Genomic DNA, 12,252 nt, shown 5'->3' with positions numbered 1-12,252 from the left:
AGCTGGAGCTAGTTGATGGTTTGGATGGTCCCAAACCCGTGTGGTTTATTATTTAAATTGGTACTAGCTGCAGAAATACTGCTGGGCAGAAAGAAGCCATCAAGGGACAACTTTTAAATAATACGAAGAGCTAAGCAGTGGGATGCTTTCCCTAGAAATGAGGTGGTGTTTGAGAAAGCTGAGGCCAATGCAGAGGTGGCTCCCACAAAGATTCTCCTGAGGCTCTCCCTTGCTCTATTTTCCTGTGATTCACTTTAAGCCTGTTTGTCCCATGGTTGAACCTAGAGAAAAGTCACCAACGTCTGGGTCTTTGGAAGCTTCCCCTTCCACATTTCCACTTGACATTCGGTAGAAGTATCCAAATGTCAGCAGGAGACAGATACCCAGCACTTTCTGCGTGAGCTCCTGAAGGCATCTCATGTGGATGATGTCTGGTTTTGGAGGGCCTGTTGCTCTGAAGGAGCAAAAAGTTCTGCTGCTGCTTCTTGGGAGACCTCCTGACAGCTTCTGACTATGGCACCAAATCTACAAGCTCTAGCAGAATTTCTGGTCTCATCAGTATCCCCGAACCCCTCAACACCCATACTTCTGGTGACACCTCCAGCAAAGCTGCAGATCCAACAGAGACCAAACCTGACCTAGAATAAATACAACAGCAGATCTGCAGGAAAAACATCACGCTTCTGAGGTTACTAACCCTGCCCTGCACAAAAACCCTTAAAAAATGACTTGCTCTTGATCAGAAGTTTAGAAAATCTCCAGTACCTTTCTGTGTGGCCCTGGTGAGCTCGGCTGGAAGTCCAGGGCCAGATAATCCACACTCCCAGAACTCTTTTTAGGCGCTGGGCTGTTGGTGCCACTAGGAACAGGAGAAGCAGAAATGGGGTTTTGCTAATGCAGGGAAGAGACAGGAGAGATAATGAGCATTAACATGGGAAGAAGGAAAAAAAAAAAAAGGAATTAACACAAATCTGTCAAAGAAAAGCTTCAGTGGCACTTTCAAAAGAGGTCCCAGCCTGGAGATGCTCTCACCTTTCTCGCAGGGACCAGGGTGTGCAGCACTGCTGCGTTGTGTGTTGGACTAATAAATATAAACGCATACTTGTGATTTAATGTATCACAGCATTTCTGCTGCCTTTGTGCTCATTTTATTCACATGCCTGACATCGGACGTAAGCGCCAGCATTTCCTGGGAGCCACACCTCCGTGAGGCCAGGCCGGTGCTGGGATCTTTGCTAATCACAGCCACGCTACAGATCTGCTTGGCCCCCTCTGTTACACAGCCTTCAAAATATGCTTCAAGTCAGCAGCTTTGCAAAGAGAGACAAAATCCCCTCCCTGCGAGCAGGGCCATTCCCTGCTGCTGCTCCGATAGCCCCTGCCGTCCACACAAACATGATGTCAGCAGCTATTAGGAGGATTAAAAAAAAATGAAAAAAATCAACTTAAATTAGGAAAATTTATCCTGACAGCCCATGGGCATATTTATCCCCTCTTAATTCACTGCAAAGAGGGTAATATATGTTTCTGCTCACATATCGAGTTAAAACCCCAACAGGATGTACAATTTTAGGAACAAAAGCCACTGTTTTGAGCATAGCTGGACAAAGGGATGCACACTACATCCCTCCTGGTGCTACCAGAATCCCTGGTGCTCCCATGTCACGAGTTAGGAATGTGTTTGCAGCACTGGGGGATGTATACATCCCGTCAGGACCATGTATCTTAGCTTCTCACCATCTCAGACCTATATCTTAGCCCTTACCATCGCCACGTAGTTCTCCTCGCTGTCTCCTGAGTCAGTGCTGGTGATGCTCTGGGAGGAGACAGGGCGACAGTACTGCAGCGAGCCGGCGTTGAAGGTCTGGCTGTAAGGACAAGGGGCAAGGATTTAGGGACGGCTGCAGGGGCTCGTCATCCGTGGATGGGAAGGGATGGGAGAGGGCAGCACCTGATGCCCCAAACATCACCACACTCATGGTGGGTGATGGCATTGAGGTTGACCTTCCCATGGGTCAACAAATCACTCAGTTGGTCTCTTTGTTTTGTTTTTTTTTCTTTCTAGGACTTTTTTAATAACACCTTGCTTGCTCGAAACCCGTAACTCTCCTGCTATCAGCTACATAAATCTGGCCCCATAAACACTTTTATCTCACAGGAAGTATTTCACTGAGGAGGACGCAGAGCCAACCTCCGTGGAGGTCCACAGCAGGCTTCTCACCTCCGGCCCCGCCGCAGCTTGAGGCTTTGCTTACCGTGCAGGGCCCTATCTGGATTTTTTTTTTGCTGGAAACCAAAATCTCCGAGGCGTCGCCTTGTTTTCAATTGGCCAGATCTAATTACGGAGAATAACCTAATGCAATCAGCGTCTGGCATTAAAGCCCATGTCTTAAAAAGCTATTTGTTGCCTTGCAGTAAAGGCAGGGTCATCTGATTAGCTGATAAGGGGAAAAAAACCCATTAGCTTCTCCGGGCTCGGACATCTTGTCAATCCAAGCCCGCTCGCTGTTTCCTGGTGCAGTGTTTTCAGCACGCAGCGCCCATGCCCTGCAGTCAGTCTCCACACAATCCAATTTATGAGAAGAGTCATAACAGCCAAGCCTGGCTTCTCCCTTTCATTGGACAACATCAGCCCGCGAATTAGCAGCAGGACTGGAACTGTGTGAATCCTGTTATTTTTGGCCGGCAGACTTCACTGTGAAGTGCTTTGGTTTCGTTTTGCAGGCTTCCTCCAGGCTAGGCTTTGCTTTCAAGGCAATCCAAACACAACTCGGTCAAACCCTGTGTTTGTAGGCTGAAGCAGGGTTTTTGGGGATAAACTGGATGTGAAATCGGTACCGTGCCCCAAGTGTGGCTTGGTTTGGGGTCACTCAGCCGTGTCACGAGTTGCGGCGGACCACAGGTCCTGCGTCGGAGCCACAGCTTCGTGGGCGGTGTCAGATCCCAGAAATAGGAAACGTCTCCGAGGGATCTTAATTAGCTGCTCGGCCACATGCTGGGCTTTCATGTGAAAGCCTAACCTAAACCAATTTATCTTCCTGCCGCTGGCTGTGATGTGGGGAACATGACTCTGGCTCTCATAACGCTTGATGGAGCTCGCAAGCTCCATCAAGCTCCTCTTCAACAGCGTCTGACCCCAAAGTCTGGCCATGATGTGTCCAATGAAATCCCCGAGTCCCAAACCACCATGGTGTGGCAGGATATTTTAAGAAAGAATCACTCCATAAATGCCCAGTTCTCATCCTCTTCCCAGGTAGCTCCTTCTGCGCCCCGACGGATGAGGACGTAGGGCAAGGCGGACTTTTAGCTCAACAGAGCTGCTCCTATGTTTGTATATTTTCAAGACATGACCCAGCTCTGCAGCTCCTGCTTCTCACATCAACAAAGGAAAAACAAAACAAAACAACAACAACAAAAAAACAGGGCGGAAGGGGTCACCCAGCTTTTAGGGAAATTTGTTATGCTTCATGCCATTACTCACCTTGGCCTGGACCAGGATTTTGTGACTGGCGATTTGAAGGGAAGCTCATCGATGACGGTGTTGTTCCTCAGGTCCAGTGGTGATGGCTTTGCTGTGGAAGGGAATTATTTATTCGGATCACAACAGGCATGAGAGGGGACAGTCTGCTACAAATTATTTGTTGCTTCCCATTTCTCCCACTAGCCCTACAGCCCTCCTTGCTGATGACAAATACCCCCAGCCCAACCCCCTGCAATCATTTTCACTGGGACTGGGGAAAAAAGTGATTTTTTTTTTTTCTGACCCACAGCCCCAAATTTAGATGGATGGCCCCAAAAGGGGAACGTGCCTCATTAGGGAGCCCTGATGCTTCGCTGGATGGGGAAAAGCCCACAGCCAAGCAGAGCTGACCAAGGCTTTGGCAGCACTGAACATCCTCTGGCCAGAGCATTTGCCCAGAGGGGTTTGAAAAGGAAATTTGTAGGGTAACATGAAAGCTCTTCTCATCCAGGGTAGTTCATTAGGTGGAAGAGAAGAAAGCTGTGCTGCAGCCCCAGCCCTCATCTGGTGCACTGATCGGGTTAGATGCTGACATACTAATGATGGGATCACCACAGTCCTCCCGAAAGAGGAAGGGTACGGGGAAGAGGAAGATTTGAGGGGCTGACCGCGCTGCTGGTGGCACAAGAAGACAGACGTAGTCCAAAATATCACAAGGATAGAAGGGTTCCTGGGAAGCTTTGCCCACAGACACCCGTTCTTACCTTTCCGGTCGGGTTTGAGGTTGCGGTTGACCGGTGGGGGCTGGATTTCACTCAACCTCCTGTGGCACTGCGCCATGGCTCCTCCTTTGTGCAAGGGGAGGGTGGCCGAGGACAACCCCACCAGGTCGAAGTGATGCGGCCCCGGGCTCATGGGGATGTAGAGATTTTGGGCGTTGTCGTTGGCTTTCTCAGTGTGGATCAGGGGTGAGGAACCGGGGTTCATGGGGACGTAGTTGTCCTCGGAGTCGGCGCTGTGGGAGCGGGCCACCACGGCCTTGGCCTGCTGGGGGACAAGCGGGAGGACATTGAGAGCGTCAAGACACTGCTCAGCCCCAGCCTCCAATAAGAGGTCCAGAGGAGGGCCACTAAGACGATCAGAGGGCTGGAGCACCTCTCCTATGAAGAAAGGTTGAGGGAACTGGGCTTGTTTAGCTTGGAGAAGAGAAGGCTCTGGGGAGACCTCATTGCGACCTTCCAGTACTCGAAAGGAGCATATAAACAGGAGGGGGAATGCCTGTTTATATGTGTTGATAGTGATAGGACAAGGGGGAATGGTTTTATACTAAGACAGGGGAGATTTAGGTTAGATATTAGAAGAAAGTTTTTCACTCAGAGGGTGGTGAGGCACTGGAACAGGTTGCCCAGAGAGGTTGTGGATGCCCCATCCCTGAAGGCATTCAACGCCAGGCTGGATGTGGCTCTGGGCAGCCTGCTCTAGTGGTTGACAACCCTGCCCAGAGCAGGGGGGGTTGAAACTAGATGATCTTTAAGGTCCTTTTCAACCCAGGCCATTCTATGATTCTATGAATAAGCCCCCCTGCATCTCATCATCGTCACCAAACCAGCCTTAACATCTCAGCACAGATGGAAGGGCCAGTCTGTCCCCTGCTCGGCCATCAGTTGGCACCGAGAGGGTCTACATACCATGTTTTCAAGACCCTGAGTTCAGGGAAAGGTTTTAGTCACTCAGATGGGCGTCTCTTCTCATGATCAGAGTGATCTGCAGAAGCACACTTACCCTGGAAAGTCAATTTTCTCTGGGCTTTGGCCATTGCACTAAAACGCAATATGAAAGGCCACTGTAAAGTCATTTCCACTTCAGGAAGTCTTAGAAAGTGCACAAGAGAGGCTGTTCTGGCAACATGTCAAAATGCAGCTCGATAGCTTTTAGGAAGAAGTCTCCTGGGCCTTTTTTTGGGGGGTTAAACCTCCAAGAAACTCTGTGGAAGCACCCAAAGCAAAGTTGTGCTGGGTTGGGTGCTTGTCCCTCCAGCTCTGTCCTGCAGGAAATCAGTGATACAACCCTTCTGGAGTTGGCTCTGCTGGACAGGACCCTGAGGTCCTGCCTGGAACCAACTCATCTCTGAACCTGTAAGGCCAACTCACCAGGTAGGAGTTGTACCCGTCGTGCATGGACTCCACCGACTGCACGGCGCTGCCGCCCCCGTGCTGGGGGTAGTCGTATGTCTCACAAGAAGAAGCTGCAACACAACCACAAAAGCACGTGTCCCAGAGCATCCACTAACAAACGGGGCCCCCACAAGCAAAATGTAGGTGCTGGGAAGGCAGTTTTTATTCCCACTGATCATGATGCTGGTAGGATGATGTGGCTTGAAGCCCATCACAGCTCCTCTGACACCCTACAATGCTCCCTCCCCGTTAATACCTCTCCAAAGCATCAGTGCGACTGCATGTACAGCCCGGACCTAACCTGGTTCTGTCAAAGTGCTGCAGAATGCCAGGGTGAAGACGTCAGGTAAGGTAGATCATGGTGACAAAACTGGGTTAAGGGAGAGCTTCGTTACGGCCCGCTTGGCAGATAAAGGGCTGGCAACCTCCAGTCTGGGGAGGAGGGGGTGAAGACAGGATGCTAAGCTTTTAGGTTGGTCTGTAGCTGAGCTCCAACCTAAATGTTGGTATTTAGGTAGGAGGAGATGGAAAAGTCATTGCAGGGAGTTGTGTGTATCATTTATATTGTTTTCTCTCCAACTGCCCCTTCTAAGTTAAATTAGAACTACCTCTTCTGCTTGGGAAAACAACAAGAATTGTATGAACTGGGTTAGATTAGGTGATGTGGGGAGAAATGGCTCTTTCCAAGAGCCCTCTGATCTCTGCAGGACTAGGAACAATGTTTGGAAAGGGCAAACTCATCTATGGTCAACGAGAAGTGTCTCTGCCTTACTGGGGATGTTGGGATTTGGAGATGTGCAAAATTACTTCCCAGTCTGGTGAGCAAAACGAAGAGTCAGCTCCAGGCTGAAGTGAGTTCTGACAGCCCTAGTTATGAACTGAACCAAAAGCAAGGTAAAAATGGCAAGCCCTGGTGAAGGACAGCATTGGAGGGCACGTTTGGGGTTTTGTGTCGAGGCACAACACAGCCAAGAGCCAGCTGAGCCCCTTGGGTGTGCAGAGCCCTGGGGATGCCTCTCCATGCCATGAGCCCGTTGCATAATAAAAGCAGGGCCAGATCCTTGGAAAGAGCTTCCTTGTGTTCAATCCCATGTTGACTTTTGCCAACATCTCCCCTGCCTCTGCCAAAACCCAGTTGGACCTCCCTGCCCAAGGCTGCTAGGTAGGACAAAGCCCCCCGCTGCTCCCAAGTCCCAGATTCACCTCGGTGCAGCCTGCTGTTCTCTACGGCTGGCAGCGTGTTTCTCCGGGGAATGGTGGCTGCCATGGGGGCCAGCCCTAAGCTTTCCCCAGGCTGGGGCCGCTGGGGTGGGCTGCCCCACCGTGGCTCTGTCTGCCCAGGTTTTGGGGGCCGTGGGGGTGGCGCAGCAGGTGAGTCGCTGGCGGCCACGGCCAGAGCGTTGTGGTTCTTGTCCAGTGTAAATGTCCTGGGGATCTGGTAAACGGAGAGCGGGGTGGCAGGGACGTCGTAGGAGTCCGTGGAGAGCTCCCCGAACTCCTTGCACAGGGCGTTGTTGGGGGTCTTGTAGGTGTAGACGTCCTCGTTATCCGTTTCGGAGCTGGTGAGGCTCGACTTGGGGTGGGAGTAGGAGCCGAAAGCCCGCGGGAGGTCGTACGCGCTGTCCCTGAACTCCGAGTTGTGCCGGCTGGGTTTCGGCAGGCTGTAGAAGCCGTGGAGCTGCGCGCCCACCCCGTTCACGCAGTGCCCATTGCCCTGCGAGAGCTTCTGGACGGCTGTGTCGCTGCGCATGAAGAAGGAGGACCTTGTGGCCTGGGAAAAGCTGGCGCTCCTGGGGAGGAAGGGGAGAAAGGAGCTGAGATGGCGGGGAGAGATGCTCCCGGGGTGCACCGAGCTCTGCTCTCCGTCCTTGCCACCCTCCCAAGCCACACTGCCCAACCCCAACATGATGAGAACATCTCCGACTCCTCCCAATGTGCCCAACAGCCCGTTTTGTCCTGAGACACCTTCAAGATGCTCATATAAAGTCAACCTCTTCCCAACAAAGCCCAAGCCACAGGTGGGAGGTGTGTGCAGGGCTACGGGCAGGAATGAGCCTCTTATTCAGGCAGAAATTGCTCCAAAGAGGAGATTTTTGCATCAACAACCTGAGACAAGGCTGTGAAGAGATACCCCATCACCACCGTGCTGCCCATCTGCCATGTAGGAGGGAGGACTCGCACCTTCAGGACCGTGCAAATTCATTCGACATATGCTGAAAAAATTCTTCATGGGGATTTTTTCAGAGTAGCCAGGCCACACCGTGACCTTGCTCTCTTGCAGGGCCATAAAGCCTCTGCTTGGAAGGATGGAGAAAGCCTCTTATGGGAGAGCTGGAGGGAAAAGTGCTCTGACTGGGTCCCTTTGCTGTGCTCCTGCTGGGGGGAGCCCCTAAAAGCAGCTTTATAGGATCAAGGCATCCACAGGAACCCGTCACACTGCCCGAGGTGCACCTCCTATTTCGGGGCTGGGGCTGGGGGCTGTTTGTTACCAAAGCTGAGACAATTTCCTTCCGTCGGCGCTCAGAGCTGTAGGAAGCCAGCGATGGGCAGGGATGTGTTTTGTTTTTCTCTTCCTTTCATTGTGGCTCTATTTAATCGGTCACGCGGCTATGGGGACGCGTGGATAGCAGGATGGGGATGCTGGAGCCCCATCCTGGAGCCCCACATGGGGTGCTGCAAGCCCCATAGAGGCCAATTACACTCCCAGCAGCTTCCAGCTGGGAATTGGGGTTTGCAGCCCCGATTGCAAGCAGAGAGGAATAAATCTCAGGGCTGAATTCAGACTTACACTCGGTTCCTCAGTGGGGAGCCGGGCAGCATGGCCATTACCTCCCCGCCTGGCTAACAATATTTTGATTTGCATTGTGGTCATGCCCAGGGATGGAGGCTGAGTGCTCATTAGCTGCTGCTCTGCTGCCGAGCCCCTCTGAGCCCTCTGGCAAAGCGCGTTTCATCCTCAGCCTCCTGTTTCATCCTCCTGCTGCTGTCGCCTTCCTCCAGCGTGACTTTTTGCAGACCACGTTTCCCCCTGGCTTGGCTTTCTGCACCCAAACCCCCAGCGGATGAGATGGTTTTTGGGTCAAATTGGCCACTGTGACTTCTGCAACGAAGAGCAAATGCAGCCGCACCAGTCGGGAGTGGCCCTTGGGCTGGGTCAGGCTTTTTGGGGACCGTGCAGCCAAAAAAGAGCTCAACCAGCCCCATATGAACACCCCCCCCCATGTTGTGAGTCCTGCCACGGATCTATCACCGAGCTTGGAAAAAAAAAATCAGTGGTTACAGGGGGGTTTCCAGCTGCAGATCCCTGGGGAAGAATCAGCGCTATGGGAAAAACCAGGAGATGCTGGTTTACACCGCTCCGGCGGGGCTGATGCTGGGCAGGGCTGATGGCTCTGTTTCATGGAGCCAGCACGAGGTGGCGCTCAGAAATAGGGCTTATTTGGGAAAAAAATGCCATGCTGTGATAACGCCGATGAATCCCCGCCGCTTTTGGAGCTGGGTTTGCCTGTGAGACATTCAGCCCGTTCGGCAGAGGATCTGCAGTCCCTCACGGGTTAATAATTCAGCATCGCCCGCCAATTAGCTACTATTACCCCCATTTTATGGATGAGTAAAGTAAGCTGCGGAGCTGGCTGGGGAGGGATTCCCAGCAGTCCTGCAGCCTGGCCCCATGCACGGGGGTGATTATCTCGATCGGGCATCGATCGGGATGATTATTTCTGGCCCAGTTGCAGAAGCTGCTGCTGGCCAGTTTCCCTCTGCCCACCAAAGCATCAGAAACTTCTCCTTCCTCCTCCTCCTCCTCCTCCTCCTCCTCCTCCTTCTCCTTCTCCTTCTCCTTCCTCCTCCTCCTGCTCCTGCTCTTCTTCTTCTTCCTCTTCATCCTCATCCCCACCACGCTCGGGCTCTCAGAGGGTGGCTTTTAGGTATCATCGCAGCTGGAGCATCAGAGGGCTTTTTTTAAACAATGCTCCATTAACGCCATCTGAAGTTAATTATCTGACCCTTTCTTTTTTGTTGTTGTTGTTGGTTGGTTTTTTTTTCGGTAGGGAGAGGCAGCTGCGGCAGGAAAGCCCAGCAGAGGCAGCAGGCCAGGCTCTGCGCTCACACCCCGCCAGCTGGGCTCCGGCCGCTTCTCCTCCATCCCTCCTCACTGCTCCCATCAGCCAAAAGTCCTCACGCCAAAAAACTCACGGAATGACATGGGTTGAGGTCGGAAGGGACCTCTGGAGGCCATCTGGTCCACCCCCTGCTCAAGCAGGGCCACCCAGAGCAAGGCGCCCGCCTCCAAGTTGGGTTGAGTTGGCCAACCCCAACCTTGGCTCCCCGTGTGTTTTGCTCCCTGCAATACCTCGCGTTTTCCGACTTTCTGCTCATGCACTGGTGGAGGAACAGGTAGTCCTGGGGGGCACTGGCGGACAGGGTGCTCTGGAGGTGGCCGGCGGGCGAGTCGAAGGTGAAGAGGGTGGGCTGGCTGGAGTGGGAAGGCGCCGAGGACTTGCGCTCGCGCAGCAGGTGGTGGTTGGCGCCGCTGAGCTCCGCCGGCGAGGACCGCGGCGCGTGGTTTATGGAGGCGATGCTCCTCAGGGTATCTGCAGGGAAAAAAGAAACACATCGGCGTAAGCGACCCCACAAATGGAGTTCTGGTGGGTTTCCTGCTCAAATGCTCCAGTGTTTGTGGAGGTCGATGTTTTTTTTTTTTTATGTCTCTGAGGGATGCAGCAGCAGGATCCTCCACTTGGAGCAAAAGCAACTATAGGTGGTAGATCAATATTTTATTAGATTTTGTTAAATTTCATCTTTTTAATCATGTTTTATCATATCCTTAACGGCTTGCAGGGATGTCTGGGGGATGCCAGGCCAGCAACAGTGGGTTGTTAAAACCTGGTTAAAAAGGAAAAGGAAGAAAAGAGATTTTGTGCCACGGTTTCTGCTGCTGTTTTTCCTTAGAGACTTCCTGTGAGAGGCTTTAGAGATGTGATTCAAGTCATCTCCATCCTTCTGTGTAAGGACATCACTGCCATCCTTCTACAATCCGGTAAACTGAGGCACGGGGCAGGAATTTGGATGGACCCAGCGAGAGCAGAGTTGGAAAATATTTCCTTGTTCCCCAAATTCCCTATTCATTCTGTGACTTTGAAAGAATTTCTGACATTTTCTGCCAGTAAAAAAGGATGCAGACCCAACTCCCAGTGCCCTCTCGCCTTGATTACGGAGAAATACGTTTGAAAATATTAAATATGTTTCAATCGAGAATACCCCAGAGGTCAGGAATAGTTGCCCAGCTACTCCAGCCCCCTGGTAAACTCCCAGAATTTGAACCAGGAATGCTTTTTAAAGCCAAGCTGTAAACCCCATTAAACATGAAACCCTCCAAGTCCCCAGGCTGTGGAATATTTTGGGAAAGTTGATCCATCTCCGGCTGCAAGAGAGGCAGTGGGGTCATGCATGCACTCTTGGTGTGCAAAACACTCGTGTGGCACTGAGGTCACCCTTCCTATATGTCCGATTTACATTTATTTTGTGCCGATACAAAATGCAAAATAAATAATCCCAAATCTGAAAAAAAGACCATCTTTCCCTGGATTAATCTATTATTTTTGGCAATCGGTGATCTAAGAACCACTCCCAGTTTTTCCCTACCACGATCTCCAGCTGCTCCTCGAATTCAACTTCAGAAACCCGTAAGGGAACCAACACAAGGATGAGGGGGATTTTCCAGGTTTCCAAACACTTTTTTTCCATTCCTTCTCTCAAATCCCTGATCTTCTCCCTACGAAGAGGCCGTCGCGACTCAGATGAGGAGCCACTGTGCACAGGGTGATTTTTCACTGACTCCTGACTTGTGTCAAGATATCAAATCGATCCGTCTGCTGCTCGCTCACCGCCGCTGCATTTTTTTTCCAGTGATGCTGCAAACTTCACCCGACACAGAAAAAGTACATTAATAAAAGCCAAAGAGCGTGGCTCGGCTCTATTGTTCGGTTTGTGCTAAACACGAGGAGGATCGATACATAACATTGACATTAATGGTGGGGGATGAGAGCTTAAAACCTCAATTTCTGTCTTCTTTGCATGGGCATTAAAGATCCCTCGGTGCTTTTCATGGGCGTAAATGGCCATCTCAGTGTCCTTGGACAAAACATTGCCTTGACCCTTATTCTTATTAAATATTTATCCCGTAGCAGTGAAGACACATCCCTGTTGGTAAAGGAGCCCTGAGAGCTCCGGGAGTCCCAGGTCTTAGCCCTAAATCAAGTACTTAGAGATCCACAAGTATGGTGGAGCCCACAGACCTGTTGCTCTCCAAAATAGGGTGTCTGCACCCACAATGACTCTTGGGAACAGCCCCACGGTCCTGCTGCCTCCTGAATCATGGTCAAGAATTGCCCATGACATTGGGTTTTGGCCAAGACTCTTCTGAGGAAGGTGCCATGTCCCCAGCTAGGGACAACCAAGAGCAGTGCCAGGTTGGGGCCCTTCTTCCCTGAGCAGTCCTCTGCAGGCTCTGCTCTTCCCATGGCATGGGATAGCCTCAGCAAGCCAAAATATGCCCAGGAGTAGGAAAATGCACTGATTTCTTTGTGCCAACACATCCTAAGGGGAGAACTGGGGTTG

At 51.6% G+C, this 12,252-nt stretch overlaps 1 protein-coding gene across 4 annotated transcripts in view; it reads right to left on the bottom strand.

The window, feature by feature from the left end:
- Positions 1-12,252, bottom strand: part of GAB2 (GRB2 associated binding protein 2) — a 97,252-nt gene that overhangs the window by 6,743 nt on the left and 78,257 nt on the right. For 2 of the 4 annotated variants that reach the window (XM_013187318.3, XM_066989960.1), the window contains exons 3-9: positions 9,986-10,226; positions 6,838-7,424; positions 5,611-5,705; positions 4,225-4,507; positions 3,482-3,572; positions 1,766-1,868; positions 766-891 (exon numbers count right to left, since the gene is read on the bottom strand). In XM_013187318.3, the coding sequence (XP_013042772.1) occupies positions 766-891; positions 1,766-1,868; positions 3,482-3,572; positions 4,225-4,507; positions 5,611-5,705; positions 6,838-7,424; positions 9,986-10,226 (1,526 nt within the window). The remainder of the gene's footprint in view (positions 1-765; positions 892-1,765; positions 1,869-3,481; positions 3,573-4,224; positions 4,508-5,610; positions 5,706-6,837; positions 7,425-9,985; positions 10,227-12,252) is intronic. The other 2 variants (XR_010828454.1, XM_066989961.1) reach the window with 2 other exon arrangements.

This window comes from Anser cygnoides, chromosome 1 (genome assembly GCF_040182565.1).
Source record: "Anser cygnoides isolate HZ-2024a breed goose chromosome 1, Taihu_goose_T2T_genome, whole genome shotgun sequence".
NCBI classification, from domain to species: Eukaryota; Metazoa; Chordata; class Aves; order Anseriformes; family Anatidae; genus Anser; species Anser cygnoides.
Note: the sequence above shows the minus strand (reverse complement) of the source record. Positions and strands in the feature narration are given on the sequence as shown.